Source organism: Sander lucioperca, chromosome 1, assembly GCF_008315115.2.
Source record: "Sander lucioperca isolate FBNREF2018 chromosome 1, SLUC_FBN_1.2, whole genome shotgun sequence".
Taxonomy (NCBI): domain Eukaryota; kingdom Metazoa; phylum Chordata; class Actinopteri; order Perciformes; family Percidae; genus Sander; species Sander lucioperca.
In genome coordinates, this window is record NC_050173.1 from 6,121,088 (window position 1) to 6,140,632 (window position 19,545).

General features: G+C 42.4%; 1 protein-coding gene across 1 annotated transcript in view; it reads left to right on the forward strand.

Annotated features, from left to right (window-relative positions):
- Window positions 1-276: 276 nt before the first annotated feature.
- Window positions 277-19,545, forward strand: part of LOC116058051 (diacylglycerol kinase theta) — a 51,953-nt gene continuing 32,684 nt past the window's right edge. The window contains exons 1-3 of the mRNA XM_031310657.2: window positions 277-1,556; window positions 12,620-12,699; window positions 19,500-19,545. The exon at window positions 19,500-19,545 is cut by the window's right edge and continues 54 nt beyond it. Of these exons, the coding sequence (XP_031166517.1) occupies window positions 1,331-1,556; window positions 12,620-12,699; window positions 19,500-19,545 (352 nt within the window). The 5' untranslated portion in view covers window positions 277-1,330. The remainder of the gene's footprint in view (window positions 1,557-12,619; window positions 12,700-19,499) is intronic.

Here is a 19,545-nt window from a genome sequence, read left to right on the forward strand (position 1 = left end):
TATCCAGAGGGGGAGTGTCTAAATGCACATATTTTATTATACAAACCTAGCTTTTCTGTCATCACTGTGACTGTTTGAATGAATTCTCAGCACACATGCAGGGTCCAAATATAGAAATATATAAAGAGATAAAAACAACATAGTGAGACAAACAGAGGAAGGAGGCGTGTAAAGAAAAAGAGGAAGGAAATAAACACAATGAGGAAGGAAAGGTGGCAGAATAATAGCCTATGTTGTTTGGGAGTCATTCATTTAATGAGATGCAGCAGAACCTCAATGATGGGGAGGAAATGGAGGGAGGAATGAAGGAAGGGAATAAGGAAAGGAGATAAGAGATGAAGGGGAGGGGAGGAGGAGGAGTAAATCAGTGTTGGAGACTCTGACGCGGAAGAAGAATCAGCCCCGGAGAAGGAAGAAGAAAAACCCCAAAATGAGAGCAACCCCGTCCGGTTCCCTTCACACTTGTTGAATAACATTTGTCTCCAAACCCGGCGGCGAGTTTCGGACATTTCCCCACCCGGTTTGTCGTGTCTTACTCTGAACGTGCATGTTTCCGGCTGCATGGCTGAACGTTTTGACTGAAAATACCATCCATTTCAAAGACTTCATACAGCCGCAAACACCCAGCATCCAGCTTTACCGGATCGATATTTCATATTTGATTTATCCGGCTTCCCAAGAAGAGGGGGGGCTTCGGGAACTACACCGAGCACGGCGCTCTCCTCGCTGCAGCGCCGCTGGGTGGCACCGCTGTCTCCGGGCGGAGGGACTCGGCTCTCGGTGTGTTGGACGGATCTCTGAGAAAAAGACGACGAAAAGGCTTACAAACCAACCTTTACTGCCACTGTGGAACACCCACGCTGTGTTTCAGGAAGGTGGATACACGATTAATATTTCAGGAGTTTGATGTTTGATGTTGCCAGCCTATGAGGCGGGAAGCTCTGGGTAAACACGCCGACAGCAGCGCCCTAACCGCCGGGCAGCACCGCTGGGTGACACCGCTGAATCCAGCCGGTGAAATCATGATTCTGATTCTCCAGCAGGGGTTTGAAAACTAATCTTGTTTACATCACAAAGTCGTGACCTGGTTGCCTACTCTCTATTCTAGGACCTGGATAAACAGCTTCTGAAGCCTGGGGGGAAGCTTCAGGACACATACCGAGCACGGCGCCCTGCAGCCGGGGCTGCGCTGCTCTCTCCGGCCCGGTAGGATGTCTCGCCACCGGGGGTGGAATATTTATTAGCCATACAGGCTTTTCTGCATTACAAGTGAACACAGTATCACCCCGTGTTGTCGCAATCGTGTCGGTGAGTTTGTGTGTTGGAGGACATGGCCGACTCCGGCTGGGCCAGACCGGCGGACCCTGACGCCGCGGACAGCCGGACAGCGAGCCCTCTGACCGGGAAGAAAAGGGCGCAGCAGTCCCCTGGTGTCCGGCCGAAGCACCAAAGCTATGCACCGGGCCACTGCCTCAAGAAAGTCACCCTGACCAAGCCCACCTTCTGCCACAGCTGCAGCGACTTCATCTGGGGTCTCATAGGCTTCCTCTGTGAAGGTAAGAACGCACATAGCCGACAGTGTTTTATTTTTAGCTATCATTCATTATTTATAGGCTAGTAAAAACTTGAACTCATGTCCCACATAAGTGCATGTCCTGGTGTATGGTCCCAGTGGGAATTGAACCACCAATCCTGGCTGCCTTGCTCTCTGCACGTGGAAACAGGCGACCCTAAACAATGTGTGTTTGGGTGTCTCCTTCATTGGATTTCACCTTTAAGAAAACATTATTTGTGTCTGACCTGGAGCTGAACTGTGAGACCGGACTGGGACCTGGTTCAGTCGTAGTTGGTTTTTGTAAACTTGTTTAAAGGAAACATGTGATCGGTGTGTGATCGGTGTGTGTGTGTGTGTGTCTGTTGTGTGATCGGTGTGTGTTTGTTGTGTTTTCGGTGTGTGTGTTGTGTGTGTGTGTGTGTTGTGTGTCTGTTGTGTGTTGGGTGTGTGTGTCTGTTGTTCTGTGTGTGTGTGTGTGTGTCTGTTATGTGTTCGGTGTGTGTTTGTTGTGTGTTCAGTATGTGTGTGTGCGTCTGTTGTGTGTTCAGTGTGTGTGGGTCTGTTGTGTGTTCGGTGTGTGTGTGTGTGTGTGTGTGTGTGTGTCGTGTGTTCGGTGTGTGTGTCTGTTGTGTGTGTCGTGTGTGTGTCTGTTGTGTGTTCGGTGTGTGTTTGTTGTGTGTTCAGTATGTGTGTGTGCGTCTGTTGTGTGTTGGGTGTGTGTGTGTCTGTTGTGTGATTGGTGTGTGTGTGTCTGTTGTGTGATTGGTGTGTGTTATCGGTGTGTGTCTGTTGTGTGTTGTGTGTGTGTGTGTGTGTGTGTGTGTGTGTGTCTGTTGTGTGTTCGGTGTGTGTGTGTCTGTTGTTCGGTGTGTGTGTGTGTGTGTGTCTGTTGTGTGTTCGGTGTGTGTGTGTGTGTGTGTCTGTTGTGTGTTGTGTGTGTGTGTGTGTGTGTGTCTGTTGGGTGTGTGTCGTGTGTGTGTGTGTGTCTGTTGTGTGTTGTGTGTGTGTGTCTGTTGTGTGTTGTGTGTGTGTGTGTCTGTTGTGTGATCGGTGTGTGTGTGTGTGTGTGTGTGTCTGTTGTGTGTGTGTGCGTCTGTTGTGTGTTGTGTGTGTGTGTGTGTGTGTGTGTGTGTGTGTCTGTTGTGTGTGTGTGTCTGTTGTGTGTTGGGTGTTGTGTGTGTGTGTGTGTGTGTGTGTGCGTGTGTGTGTGTGTCTGTTGTGTGTTGGGTGTGTGTGTCTGTTGTGTGTTGGGTGTGTCACTGAAAGATGCATCAACCAGGCAGCCCCCTTCATTCGTTCATCTTCACTTCCTTTTCCTTTCCTTCCTTTATTTCCTTCTCTTTAATTGCCTTTTACATTTCCTTTTCTGTCATCCTCTTTCATTTCATTTCTCTTTTCCTCCCTTTTCTTCCTCTACTTTCCTTTCATTATTTCCTTTCCTCCTCTTTCCTTTTCCCTTTTCTTTCCTTTCTTTCCTTTCACCTCATTTTCTTTCTTTACTTCCTTTCTGTTCAATCCTTTCCACCCATTTCTCCTTTCTCCTTTTCTTCTCACAAAGCCACGACTTCATCATGAATTCAACAGGCGAGCTGAAGAGAAGACAACCTCATTCAACACACACACACACACACACACACACACACAGACACACACACACACACACACACACACACACACAGACACACACACACACACACACACACACACAAATGCACACACACACTCTCTCCACTCTGCCCAGTAACACACTGGTTGTCCATGATCAGAGCTGCAGTTAAGTCGTGATTTACTTCCTCTGGGTTGGCATGGCAACAGGAGGCATGTTTGTGTGGCAGAGAGCGGAATCATCATCATCTTCATCATCATCATCATCATCATCATCATCATCACAAACAGCAGCTGTGCATTAAAAGCTGCTCGGCTCGGTTACGTAACATTTTCTTCTTTAAGCTGTCCAGTTGGATTAACACAGACATGTGATGTCATCAAAGTGTGTCATCATCCTGTGTGTACACATCACAACAACAATAACAAAACAGAGTGAAGATAGTTTATATAATCTAAGCCCCGCCCACAGTATTTGAGCAAACGTCCATGTGGACAACCCAGTCTCACGGCAGTTTGTGTAAATGTCATGTTATTTTTAATCTATTGATACGTGTTCACGGGGACGTTTTTCTCTTTTTTTACGTGGTGGCCAGCACGAAATACCCTACGGGGAAAGGACGCCTCACACGCCGGGAGACGGCCGCGGGGGACGCGCGACAATAACGGGACGGTTGTGATTAGGAAGACTACGGGAAACTAAACGCCACACGCGGGACGCGATCCCCGTTCGCCCGGGTGAAAGTCCTGTGCTGTACGCATAGACTGTATATAAGAATGGACCACCAGGTCCCGTGTCTCTGGACGGAGACCAGTGAAGGATATTAGAAGATCTTTCCCGGTGATGGCTGAGCGTTACTGAGCAGCCTCCAACTGAGCTTGAAGACGTAGATGTGACGTGAGCAACCTGTCTGAAAGTTGGAAGTCTTCTGGTAGCTGTGCCAAGAGAAATCTCAATCATTCCCAATCTAGCAGAGACGGAGAGCGTAGGTATATGTAAGGAGATAACATAGACACAGGCTAATTATTGATCACTAAAATGATAGTTAACATTAGTAATTAAACTTAAACAGCTAATGGAAGTCCAAACTGCCTGAGAGCTTCTCCTGTACTATACGGTAATTCCTCTACTATGAGACAGTAAGTCTCGTGGTTATGACCCAATCGTTAGCCTATTTTTATAAAAACGTCTGCTACGGAGCCATAACGTGAGCTACAAGGTAATGGAGCCTTTTATACATTGTCGTGTTTCTTTAGAAATAAACAACGGACAAATAGAGTCTTTAAACTCTTCAGATGTAAAGTTATTCTCTGTCAAAGTGACGTCAAAATGAATGGCAGTCAATGGGATGCTAACGGGGGGTGATGGCTTGGTAGCATCAAAATGGCGCCGTAGGAGGTTGGCGGTCCGAGGAGAGGCTGACCCCCTTGGTTGTACGCAGATTTTTGTCTCTTTATACTACTCCCTACCATTTTCATGCTGTCACCATGAAATATGCTTCCCATTGAAATACATTACAACGTCCCCGTGAACACGTATCAATAGATTAAAAATAACGTGACATTACGAACTGCTGTGAGACCGGGCTGATGTGATTTTTTTTTTTTATCGTCATCACGATATCAACGTAAACATTTTTTCTGATGTTTTGGTCTCTTTTTTTCGGACACTTTTGGCGCTTTTTATGACGTTTAACACTTCTTTTCACTACCACGTATAAACACCACCAGCACCAACTTACTACCACTATAGTTTTACACTTATTTTTGGAATTCATGGTCAATTAAAAACCCAATTTTTAAGAAACTATACCTAATTCTTGAGTTAAATAAGCAGAAATTATGAATTATTTAGACTAATATTAAAGGAAGGATAATCACAGACGGGTCAACGTTCAGCGAGGATACTGTTCCCAAACATTTCAAATTTAGTTTTTTCAAATGCTTAAAAAATTGAATACAAAAAAAACAAAATTCAATGAAAGTAGAGATCCGATCTTCTGTTGTACTCGCGAAGCGCCTTGCGTGGGATCATCCATCCGTGTTATTTTTGGGTAATTAAAATTAATTAGTTAAAAAGAAACCCATATTTCTGAGATAGACATTTTGAGAATGGGTCAAATTTGGAATTTGACCCACTTTTTTGACGCTTTTTTTCAACATTTTCTTAGTTTTTGTTTTTCTACACTACCATCAGTATACTGTACACACCACTCACACCAATGTATTACCAGTAGTTTCACTCATTCTTTTCAAATTCATGGTCAAGAAACCTAATTTATATGAAATTATATAATTGTTTTTGTATTTTGTCAAAGTTTAGTTTAGTTTTTTTGGAAAAAATAAGTAAGTAAGTAAGTAAACTTTATTTATAAAGCACCTTTTGCAGACAAAAGGGGTCACAAAGTGCTTTACAGTAAAAACAAAAACACAACAACACATAAAATTAGGGCTGTCAATCGATTAAAAAAATTAATCTAATTAATTATACAGTTAAGATTCTTAAATGTTTTTTTTTTAATTGAGCTACAGATTATTGTACAGACAGTGAATTAGTCAAGTCAGCGCTCATTTTTTTTTGTTTTTTTAGAACGGTGAAAGTAAAGTTACAACTATTAATCTGTATACATGTCGGTACAGAAAAACAGAATTAAAGCACACAGAAAAAACTAATAAAGAATGAGGGTAGAAATAAAGAAAATAAAAAATAACTATAAAAATAAAAAAATAAAAAATAATAATAATAAAAAAAAAATAAGAGTGCATACAAGAGAGTTTCGTTCCTCTATACCAGTGGTTCCCAACCTGGGGTCCGGGGACCCCTAAGGGGGGCGGCAAAGATCACAGGGGGGGCGCAAGATCTGGTTTGAGGTTGAGGTAAAAAAAAAATATATATTTGCACGTTAAACAAATTATGATAATACACTAGAATATATAATGTATACAAAAGTCTGTATAAAAACTATATATTTTTGTTCTCGCTTAAAATTGTAGGCAGGCTACTTAGTAGGCCAAACCTCCGGGACCTCTTAACCTGGGACCTCTTAACCTGGGACCTCTTAACCTGGGACCCTGCTGTCATCAGGTCAGCTGCTAGCTGCTAGCTGCTAGCTGCTAGCTGTTAGCTGCTAGCTGCTATCATCCCGCCACGGCATCACTATTTTATGAATGAAACATGGCGGAGAAATGTAAAAGTTCTGATAACTCCTCTGTATCAAAAAAGAAAGTAAGGCTCCATCTCGAGAGTTACCTCAACTTCGGTTTCGGAGGGGGGGCTCAGCTTTTCTTAGACTTAAGTAGGGGGGGGGCGCCAAGGAAAAAGGTTGGGAGCCAGTGCTCTATACTCTACCCAATCCCCAATCTACTACCACTGGTTGAGATTCTGCTGAATCCTCGTCCCATCCTCAGTCCATGAACACAGTAAACTCATTAATGAAGTCAACAGTGACTGTCCTTCCTTTGCCGTACCTGAAGTTGCTGCATTCTGGCTGCTGTCTGTAGATTCCTTCATGCACAACTCGTATTCTTCCGGATGTTTCCTACCAGATGTTGTAACAGCGGTGATGTTGTGTATAGTTTAGGGTCCTCGCCACCACCAGACTAATCAGCATTGTAAATTGAACATGTAGCTGGACTTGAATGGTCTTCTTTTGACTGAAAGTACTGCCAAACTACACTTTTTCTGCTCACCAGTTCCATTTCCACTTCCTCACAGCCTACTGCATTGAACGCTCCACCTACGTAAACACCTTCCCGTAATCAACGGCGCCGTCATTACGTCGACCAGCGTAGCGCGCGGAGTGCAAGCGTAGAGTTCGGTTCACTGGGAGAAAAATTCTAATGTTCAGCAGAAACCCAACCCCGTCAAAAAGCCCAATATTCAGCCGAATCCAAAGCCCAATCCTGGATTCGGTGCATCCCTACTTTGTTGTTGTTGTTTGAACGTGTCACCTGGCGAATTTGAGCAGTAACATAAAGTGGAAACACTCAAGTGAAGTAGAAGTACATCAAAAGTGTACTTGAGTGAGTAAATGCACTTAGGTATATTTACACCAAGCTTTGGAGAAGCTGCAGCGAGAATTATATACATTATTAGTCGACTTTTTAAGTAGTTAGATGTGTTTAGATGACTTGTTTGCCTGCAGAGTTGTTGATGACGAGCTCTGTGTGTGAAACTGTCCAAGCGAACGTTTGAGGTTAACCACAGTGTGATAGTTCAGACGCAAAACACCACAAGTACCACGTCACTTCAACAACAGGCTTCAGCCAGCTGCAGTTAAAAGCATTGCCGTTACATGATATCATAGACATCATGTTACGTGTAAACATTTTAGGTTTTTATTGAAAAATTTCCAAGTAGGAACCCTGATCTCTGAGTTGTATATCTGAGCACTGCGAAGTCCTTATTTTGTCCAGATAAGAATGAAGAAGTTCTTTAAATAACTATAATGAGAATAAGATAAAATGTGTTTCCTCTTCTTGACAGATTAAACTTTGAGGGTCTCTATCTGAGCTGCAGATCACTTTAGGACATTTGAACACACACAGAGACATCAGTACTGTCAGACGTTTCCTGCTCTTTTCACTTAACCTCCTGTTGTTATCAGGGTCAAATCTGACCTATTTTCAAAAAGTTTCTATATCAGAAATGTGGGTTTCTTTCAACCAAATTGTCAAAAACAAATAACGTGCATGGTTCCCTACGACGCTCTTCACAAGTAAAATAAATGATCAGTTCACTACTTTCATTTAATTTGGGTGTTTGAGTCAATTTTATAACATTTGAAAAAAAAAAATTGATGAAGGAATGTTGGAAAAAAGTGACAAACGTGTCAGAAAAAGCTTTCAAAAATTTAAAAAAAAAAACGACATACAAACGTAAAACTGCAGAAAAAATTGACAAAAACGTAACTAAAAGGTCGTAAAAACACCAAAACATTGAAAACAAAAGTTTAAATTTTAAAATTTTGACCCAGAAAAACAAAAAGTTGCATGGTCGAGGGGAAGACAGCACGACGGTTAAATCCTGTTAAACTGAACATCTTTGGGGTTTTTAACTGAGAAAACGACGGACATTTTTAATGTTCTGACTTTATACAGACCAAACGATTGATTGAATAATCAGCAGATTATATATACACTTGATTGAATCAGGAAATCACGTTGAGATCAAGAAGTTAAGACCTGACTAAATGAAAAAAATTGAACTATCAAGACAAGTAGACAGCAGTAGGCTATGCAGGCAAAGGTGGAAAAGAAATTTATAAAATTATTCAGCCCGGTCTCACAGCAGTTTGTGTAAATGTCACGTTATTTTTAATCTATTGATTCGTGTTCACGGGGACATTTTTCTCAGTTTTTTACGTGGTGGCCAGCATGAAAATGTGAAGTAATGTATTTCAATGGGAAGCATATTTCGTGGTCACAGCATGAAAATGGTAGGGAGTAGAATAAAGAGCCGAAAATCCGAGTGTGAGGAGTCCTTTCCCTGTAGTGTTTTTTAGGGCTGCCACCTCTTAGTCGATTAGTCGACTAATCGGTCGTTTTGGTCTTAGTTGACTAGGATTTCTGTAGTTGATGAGTCATTTTTTATGCTTATTCATGCTCAATTACTCATTTCCAAGAAAGTTATGAGCACATTTCTGGTAAACACAAGATTTAAAGTGGTGCTTTTGCAGGATTAATTGTGTAGAAACTCAGTTTTACAGATGGTTAATTAACTACATTTATATTGTGCTTTTCTAGTCTTAACCACCTCTCAAAGAGCACAGCTCTGTCGATTACATCAACTAATCCATGAATCGACAAAATCATATAAGTCTTAGTCGACTAAGAATTTCTTTAGTCGAGGACAGCCCTAGTGTTTTTCCTAAACCCAACCTCCGCCATCCCGTTATTGTGGCGCGTCCCCAGCAGCTGTCCCCCGCGGCGGTCTCCCGGCGTGTGAGGCGTCCTTTCCCCGTAGTCGCGTCCCCAGCGGCCGCCTCCCAGCATATGAGGCGTCCTTTTCGGCCGTTTCCCAGCATGTATGAGGCGTCCTTTTCGGCCGTCTCCCGGCGTGTGAGGCGTCCTTTCTCGGTAGTCGCGGCCGCCTCCCAGCATATGAGGCGTCCTTTTCGGCCGTCTCCCGGCGCGTGAGGCGTCCTTTTCGGCCGTCTCCTGGCGCGTGAGGCGTCCTTTCCCCGTAGGGTATTTCGTGCTGGCCACCACGTAAAAAACTAGAAAAACGTCCCCGTGAACACCTATCAATAGATTAAAAATAACGTGACATTTACACAAACTGCCGTGAGACTGGGTTGAATTATTTTATTATAAGTATGAAAAAATCCCATTTTATATATAAAAAGGAAAACATGAGAACGCATCGGGTGGCATTTAATGATGCATTCAGAATCTTTCACAAACTGCCAAGATGGACAAGAGCGAGTCATATGTTTGTGGCTTGTGATGTTCCTGTCGGTACGCGATCTGTGCTGCCTGCACGATCCGATACGTGCATAAATATGTAGTAGAAAACGTGACCGTTTCCCTACACTATTTGTATCACGCATGCGTTGAAACACTTGACGGCCAGGTGGCACAACTGGCGGCATATTTTTGTAGGCTACATTTGATGTTATTCATTATGCAGTTCACGGCGGGTCTGTTTTATAAAGATAATTATATTAAGGACTTATTGTTACTGATCCAAAACCGCATATCGACGTCTGTGTACTAAGCCTTGGCGACATTGTTATTTTTATTTTTGTGATTTGTAGTGTGGGGACGTCGTGATGTTTTTAAATGTAGCTTACGCTCTGCATTACGAGGTGTTTACGTGGTTGCCAATCCAAAAATAGTGACATGTTAAGGCCGTTACACACCAACCAGACGGCCGACCGTCGGCAGTAAAGCCAGTGTGACTGATCAGTCTCCCCGAGTTGGTCAAAAAAGTTCCTCAGAACACCGAAGAGACGAGACGTAATACGTCTCCATAGCAGCCGGCGGCGCTAATCTGGATTGTCGCCCAAAAAAGGAAAACCGGCAGCTGATTGGACGAACGCGCCACGTGGGTCTGGTTTCTCCAGAAATTCAAAGCCAGACTGTCATGGCGGCTCGTTCAGAATACGATCTCATATTGGACTAAAATAGTTCACCGAAACGTGTTTCTGAAAACATTTTAAGAGAGAAATAGGCCGTGCAGTTGCTGAATCTGTCTTCATTTCAGATCAACAAAGGTCAGTTTAAGAGATTTTCATCAGATTTTGAGAGGCTCTAGTCACGCTCATCCCGCTCCCCGTTTCCGGGTGAGTCCCGACTGTCCTGTCTCTGACTGAACATGTCAGGTCGGCCAAAATGAAGGCCGACGGCTCCTCCAACGGACGACGGCACGAACACACCGACCAGACTCGAGTCACCGACCTCGCCAGACTGTCAGACGGCCGATAATCGGCCCGGTGTGTAGCTGCTTTTACATGAACACACACCATTTGGTTACATGTGGAATGAAGTCTGAGCCTTTCTGTCACTGCAAACTTTCAGTTTCCTCCACACTCCCCTTTGCGATTCATTGCTATATGGTCTAGCACAGATCGTGCAGTGTCGTAAATCGTCGTAAAACAGAATTATCATCTCGCGTATGTTGGATCGTGCAGGCAGCACAGATCGCGTACCCACAGTTCCCACCTGTCATGCAGTGTTGAGACATTTTATGTACAAATGTATACATGTCGCTTAACTTTACAGTACCGTTCAAAAGTTTGGACTTTTCTCATTCACTTGAATTAGAAAGCATGTGCAAACTTTTGACTGGTGCTGTATACAAGACATTGTAATTATAATTGGTTTAACTGAAAACACACAGAATGACACAAGGTACACTTCTGTTTCCTCTTTTTTGTCTTGTCTGTGTTGATGTGTTTTACATACTGGGGAAGAGCTTCTTCCCTCAAGCAGTCAGACTGTTGCAAGTGTGCAAATTTTTCACACTGAACTGAAATGTACTCGTGCACTTTTTCTCTGCTGCTAAATTCTACATATTCTACCTTCATACCTCACGGTGAACCTAACTTATAACAATCAGTGCTCTGTTACAAGCCTACTTATGCCCTGTCTTTTGTCTGTTGTCTGTTGTCTGTCCTGTCCCTTGTCTGTCTTAAATGTTCTACTTTAAGCAGTAATTGCACTTTATGTATAATCTATAATGTGTGTGCTAGAGGTGTGAATCTTCACTGATCTCCTGATTCGATTACGATTATCATGTCTTCGATTCGATATCTCGATGCATCACGATGCATCAAATACATTTTTCTATTAAAGCCATATAAAATGTTTAATTCGTAGCTTTTCAAGCTTCAAAAACCAAACATTCTGCAGTGCTCTGATACTAAATACATTTGGATACATAAAACTACAGCACTGAGCACACGGCACTTCCTGAATGTGCAAAACATACCAGAATATGTCAACAGAAATGTTGTCAGGCCTACATTAAATTATAAACAGAAATAATCGATTATGGCCCGGCCGATTATCGATGCAGCATCGTCCACGATTCAATGCATCGATTATTTGATTAATTTCAACACCTCTAGTGTGTGCACTAAACTAGGGTTGCACGATATTGACAAAATGTGATATTGATATTAATTTTGATATTTTTAAACCTGTAAAATTACAAAAGTTACGGGAAAACGCATCAAAATAGATTCATAACAAATTAAACAAGTTTTCTTACAACGCAAGGTTTATGTCAACTGACATTCAACTTGGACTGGTCCAACATGAATATATCAATATATAAATAAGGACCATGTCTACAGAACAGGACATGTTCTACTGGTTGGACAGTATAAATATATAAATAAGGACCATGTCAACAGAACAGGACATGATCTACTGGTTGGACAGTATAAATATATAAATAAAGAGAACAGGACACAACTTTTCTTTCTCTTCTCTGATTCGTTCCGTTTTGTCGTCTCTCTATTTCTTCACTCACACTGTCACTCTGTTAAAATACACACACACGTCACATGGTACGCTCCATAGGGTTTGTCACGTAGTGGCCCCGTGCGCTGACGTGCACTAACGTGCAAGTGGCACGGTAACTGGCCAATGAAACATGATCATTACAGCGTTTCAAGCTCTAAAACACAACTAAGCCACACAGCCAACAGACGGGACGCAGCCCTCCACAAAATATTGCATACTTATTGCGGCACTTTCGATATATTGCGATAACGATATTGAGTCGATATATCTTGCACCCCTACACTAAACGTAGCCTGTCTCAAATGCCGTTTTTATATATTTTTTTATATTTTTATATCAACAGCGTGCTCAGCGTGTAACACCACTTGATCCACGATGAAACGTTGTTTCGTCTCACTATATACAGACTATATACCACTTGACTTGACTCATATGGACCTGTGTCTGAAATAAAGTTGTCCTCTGTCCCCCCTCTGTCTCCTCCAGTGTGTAACTTCATGTGTCACGAGAAATGCCTGAAGACGCTGCGCTCAGCTTGCTCCTGCATGGCTCCGTCTTTGGTCCGGGTGAGTAAAACAAACAGCCCAACATGATGTTTATCGATCAGCTGATCACTGAGCCGGACTTACTGCTGCACCGATCAATAACCCAGCAGTCAACCGGAGCGAGCGCTTGCAGAGAGGACGGGTCTTTGGATCAGAGACGCTTCTCTTCTCTGAGGACTTGTCCAAGCAAATATTGGATAGATTCTGACTTAGATTCTCATCCGAAACTCTGCCACTAAATGCACGACTGTGCCGCGTGTCAGTTAAACGTATTTCCAGATCCAGCATCAAAAAGTGGCACCAAGAGTCCCGACCAAGTGCATTTAGATAAAGTTCCCTTGGCCTTTGGAATTAAAATAGCCTCACATCATCACATACCCTTCACCATACCCCCACATCATCACATACCCTTCACCATACCCCCACATCATCACATACCCTTCACCATACCCCCACATCATCACATACCCTTCACCATACCCCCACATCATCACATACCCTTCACCATACCCCCACATCATCACATACCCTTCACCATACGTAGAGATTGGCATGGGGTACTTTCCATAAAATCATCTCTCAATGCAAATCAGACCAGCTGTTAGGCTAACTGACATAAAACCATGTTAATCTCTAGGTATGGTGAAGGGTATGTGATGATGTGGGGTATGGTGAAGGGTATGTGATGATGTGGGGGTATGGTGAAGGGTATGTGATGATGTGGGGGTATGGTGAAGGGTATGTGATGATGTGGGGGTATGGTGAAGGGTATGTGATGATGTGGGGTATGGTGAAGGGTATGTGATGATGTGGGGACCAAGGGAACTTTATCAGGATGCATAGTATCCTGGATCCATGAAATAACTGGCCTTTCAAAATAAAAGTCTACCTGCCTCTATGGGAATTTAACATAGGGGTGTACTGACTTATGCCCCCTGTATTTTAAGGAAGAACATTTATTTATTTACGATACATTATTCATTTATAAAGAAAATTGGTGTCCTTAAAGGTTGGATTTTTCCTCATTTCTTTAATTAAGGCATTAAGATCAATTTCCTAAAGATGATTTTTTTGATTCTCTTTTTAGTCAACTTTAGCAGGGGTGTCCTAATTTGTTCACGACATGACTATAGATAGATAGATAGATAGATAGATAGATAGATAGATAGATAGATACTTTATTGATCACCAAGGGGAAATTCAAGATCCCAGTAGCTTAAAGACATCACACAAGTTACACATACATCATAAACAGGATGATAACATAACAAATCCACTCGAATAGCATGGACAATAAAAGACAAAATACTAAATAAAATAAAATAAAAAATAAAAAATCCACATGAATGTACTGAGGGGTGTAGAAGCATGAGACACTTGCAGTGACAGGGCAGGGACTGACCCTGTGATTCAGTATGAGAGGGTGTGTCATGGTGGTTTAGTGCAAATAGGTCCAATAGTGCAAGGATAAAGTCTAGAGACCAGCATTAAATATGGACAATATAAGAGAATAATGTAGACATAGTAATATAAAAACTATAGCAGTGCAAGGATAAAGTTTAAAAAAGACAGCATTAAATATGGGCAATATAAGGGAATAGAGCAGACAGTAGGATAGACACAAATCAACAGGGTTAAAGTAGGAAGTAATAGTGTTACAGCCATGTTTCAGTATTAAGTTAGACCGCAGCCCATGCTGGGGGAAGGAAGGAGGGAGGGGTTGTGCATATGGGATAATATAGCCAGTAAATAGTGTAAATAGTGTAAACAGTAAACAGTAGGCCAGTCAAAGTGGTGGAGAGGGAGGAGAGGCAGACAGACTATGCAGAGAAGTCTCTCTCTCCTCTTCCTTTTTGTGAAGCATTGTAGAGTTGTACGGCCCTGGGGACAAATGTCTTTCTCAGTCTGTCAGTTGTGCATGGCAGCAAGCGTAAAAGGACAAAAACAGACTCGTAAAAGACGAGCTAGAAGGCTGCCGTTCTCGAGGGCGCTGGAAGGGATTTATGCAATGGGGAGGTGAGAATGTGTTAGAATTAGGGCTGTCAAACGAGTATTTTTTTTTAATCGCGATTAATCACTGAATTTCTATAGTTAATCGCAATTAATCGCATATTTTATCACATGATTAAAATTCTATTATTTTGCATTTCAGAACAGTTTTTAAGTCCATATTAACAATGGAAAGCAATTCTTACCAGTGGATCTTGATTGGGAATCAAATGAATGCAAAGAAAGTTACTTTATGAACTTGATTTTAAGATTTGTAATTATTTATGTACTGTAAACAAAAGAAAAATGTGTGAATCTGTCATTATTGCACAATTCCTCCAAGTACCTAACTAAAAAACTACAAATCCCTATCCTTACCAGAGTCAATATAGTGTTTAGTAACTCCTAAATAATGTTGATTATTTGCTCCCAACATGTGAGGCATCCTTTTCGGCCGTCTGCCGTAGGTGGTAGCTCAAGCTTGACGTGCTTCGGTGATATTTTAATTCGGCTTTACACAACGTGCATATGGCTTCGACTTGTCTACAAGCCGTCCGGGAGTTTTGGAAAATAAAAAGCACCATTCAGGATTTCACTGCTGCTGTGTTTCTCCATCATGCTGCATCCTGCAGCAGCAGGATGTGTTAGGAGGAAGTGGCAGCTTGATGAGAAGTAACGGTGCTGCAAAGGGTCAAAATAGTCGCCTGTTAGCCACCACGCAAAGCCGAGTGAAGTGTAAAATAAATTAATAAATGCCGGCATGCGATTAATGCGATTAAAAAAAAAAAAAAATGAATCGCATTGCGTCGGCCCTTAATCGCATCGCAATTAACGCGTTAACGCTGACATCCCTAGTTAGAATATATGTTCTGTATGTTGTTGAGTTGTGTACTTGCACTATAGTGTCCAACAATGTTCAAACCCAGAGAAATCTGTCATTTAATTCAAGGTAACGCTCTGTTGCATTTGATCGCCCCCATAGGTCGTTTGTTCAAGTTCCTTCGTGATGTCCGTATACTCTCATGTGTTTGGGTGAAAACCAGCTGCAGGCCCTCTGAGTTCAGGGCCCCTGCCCCCCCCCATCCCCGTTGCTTCGTGTTAACATGTCATGCAGTTACATAACGTGTCATTTTGTTTTAGTAATGTCGTTGTCATATTCAGGGCTGGCTCGCAGCTTTTAAAGCAAACTGGATAATCCTAATCCCTCTGTGTGTGTGGAGCCACATTATGCTGAGTGTTCATACAATGTTACTCTAATTCACTCCATCCATGCTCAGAAGTATTTTCATGCATGTGTTGGCATGGGGTTGTCCAAATATGTACAAAAACTAAACAGTCTTGGGTTTAATATGTATAGGAACTGAATACTCCCCCCAGCTGGTCAGGTTCAGGTAGACTTCTATCATCCCATCATACATTTCAAGAGTTTGATGCTTTCTTTTCTTTACTACTTATGCCATTTCTTCCCGTGCAGTCGTCCTGTAACAGCCATTAATCTGCCTAAGTTCATACAAAACCAGGCTGTTCTCATTATGCATTCCTACATATATCTCTGGAAAGTAAAGTGCTGTAATGTGTATGTACTCCACGTATTTATTACTGTCAGCAGCACGTTGGCTGCTGCTGTATAAGAGCGTGAAGATCCTCGTAGGGAGGAGATCGGGGGGGATGTTTGGCTCCTAAAACACAGAGATTTAAAGAGGGGGAGCAGAGTTCATGTCCTGAAGAAGTTTAGGAGAAAACACAAGACTTTCACCAGGAAACAGGTGATCATGTCCTGAAGAAGTTAAGGAGAAAACACAAGACTTTCACCAGGAAACAGGTGATCATGTCCTGAAGAAGTTAAGGAGAAAACACAAGACTTTCACCCAGGGAACAGGTGATCATGTCCTGAAGAAGTTAAGGAGAAAACACAAGACTTTCACCCAGGGAACAGGTGATCATGTCCTGAAGAAGTTAAGGAGAAAACACAAGACTGTCGTCGCCGCATGACGCTCACCTTGTGTCGGCTAAACTAAACTGTAAAGACGCTCAACTTCGTCACGTGTCCAGCTAGCGGACATCATTTCTTAGCAGGGTTCGAATTACGTGGGAGCCAGTGGGAGCTGAGCTCCCATAGAGAGAGGATGAGCTCCCATAGAGAGAGGATGAGCTCCCATAGAGAGAGGATGAGCTCCCATAGAGAGAGGATGAGCTCCCATGAAAGCAGTAAAATCATACACCTGTGGGGGTCTCTAAAAATCATCAGCACCATTATTTAAATCACAAATAAAGCACTTTTCCCAAACACTCGGAGCTCTGAAGCAGACCTGTGCGTCGCTTAGTGTCCTCTCTCGCTGTAGAAATAGAGACGAGCAGCGTGCCTTCCGTCCGTAGTCTGTGCAGCTTCAGGTTTATAATGGATGCACTCTGCTGTTTGTGCACCGTGTAATTCTGCCGTAGTTTCCACCTCCGATGTAGAGCAGCGTTCAGCCACTTCCCTAAACTTTGTCTCATTCAGAGACCAGAGACCCAAACGGGGCTCTGAGTCTGTCAGGAGGTCTGAGATCTACCGTATCAGCAGAGATATCACGTAATGCACAGCAGGCTACGGTGCAGGTGGATTATTTTCTGAAATATAGTGACTTTATTCTTGTAATAGCCTATTATCACTATATTTTTCTCAAAATATCACGACTCCTCCAAATCACAGAGAGCACAGATGGGATATATTTTGAATGTGCACAAAGTTTTGAACATGAGCAGTTACACATCTGAAATATTACAGTCCAGGGCTTTATTAATCCATTAAAATGAATGCATGTGTCATTGAGGTGAATAATTGTCATATGCACATTTAAGGAGGTTACTTCCTCAACAAAAGACGCAAAAGAGGAGGGAGGAGTAAATTATAGGCTACATGTGTGCTGACTCAGATGTAATTAGAAAAGACGATCTACAGGAGAATGCCTGAGAGCCTTACTGCAATATATTCCATTATGTTTTTAGATTTTGATTGTAATCTCTGTTTCCCTTTACATAAAGATATTTCCAGCATAAATTGATTCAGAAAAAGGTAAATAGGTGCATAAAAATTCACCTGAATGCAGGAAATGAAATGTTTAATGCTCAAAATTTGCTGCTCATAGACTTTTTTTTTTCTTTTTTTAAAGAGACCCCCACAAAGATGTAATCATAATTCGAACCCTGTTTCTTAGGATATCATACGAATTGTTGTGCATAAGATTTTGTACGATATCATACAAACCTGTTCGTGAGAATGTGTTGTTGAGTCTCTCCTGCAGCAAGACCAAGGGGGTGAGTCTCTCTCCACAACCCGTAGCTTGAGCGTAGTTTGATGCTACCAAGCCATCACCCCCCGTTAGCATCCCATTGACTGCCATTCATTTTGACGTCACTTTGACAGAGAATAACTTTACATCTGAAGTGTCCGAAAAAAAAGAGACCAAAACATCAGAAAAAATGTTTACGTTGATATCGTGATGACGATAAAAAAAAAACTACTTTTTGTGCCGCTCCACATCAGCCCGGTCTCACGGCAGTTCGTAATGTCACGGTATTTTTAATCTATTGATACGTGTTCACGGGGACGTTGTAATGTATTTCAATGGGAAGCATATTTCATGGTGACAGCATGAAAATGGTAGGGAGTAGTATAAAGAGACAAAAATCCTCTCCTCGGACCGCCAACCTCCTATGGCGCCATTTTGATGCTACCAAGCCATCACCTCCCGTTAGCATCCCATTGACTGCCATTCATTTTGACGTCACTTTGACGGAGAATAACTTTACATCTGAAGAGTTTAAAGACTCTATTTGTCCGTTGTTTATTTCTAAAGAAACACGACAATGTATAAAAGGCTCCATTACCTTGTACCTCACGTTATGGCTCCGTAGCAGACGTTTTTATAAAAATAGGCTAACGATTGGGTCATAACCACGAGACTTACTGTCTCATAGTAGAGGAATTACCGTATAGTACAGGAGAAGCTCTCAGGCAGTTTGGACTTCCATTAGCTGTTTAAGTTTAATTACTAATGTTAACTATCATTTTAGTGATCAATAATTAGCCTGTGTCTATGTTATCTCCTTACATATACCTACGCTCTCCGTCTCTGCTAGATTGGGAATGATTGAGATTTCTCTTGGCACAGCTACCAGAAGACTTCCAACTTTCAGACAGGTTGCTCACGTCACATCTACGTCTTCAAGCTCAGTTGGAGGCTGCTCAGTAACGCTCAGCCATCACCGGGAAAGATCTTCTAATATCCTTCACTGGTCTCCGTCCAGAGACGGTCTTCTGGTAGCTGTGCCAAGAGAAATCTCAATCATTCCCAGCCATTATTGATCACTAAAATGATAGTTAACATTAGTAATTAAACTTAAACAGCTAATGGAAGTCCAAACTGCCTGAGAGCTTCTCCTGTACTATACGGTAATTCCTCTACTATGAGACAGTAAGTCTCGTGGTTATGACCCAATCGTTAGCCTATTTTTATAAAAACGTCTGCTACGGAGCCATAACGTGAGGTACAAGGTAATGGAGCCTTTTATACATTGTCGTGTTTCTTTAGAAATAAACAATGGACAAATAGAGTCTTTGAACTCTTCAGATGTAAAGTTATTCTCTGTCAAAGTGACGTCAGAATGAATGGCAGTCAATGGGATGCTAACGGGAGCTGATGGCTTGGTAGCATCAAAATGGCGCCATAGGAGCTACGCGTTGTGAGGAGAAGCTGACCCCCTTGGACGGACATGGTGTCATGTTTTATTGGTGAACATTAGCTGCAGTTGTGCTAACAGAGTGTGTTGGTGTTCGTCGCCCCCTGCAGGTTCCCGTGGCTCACTGCTTCGGTCCGGCCGGTCAGAAGAAACGCT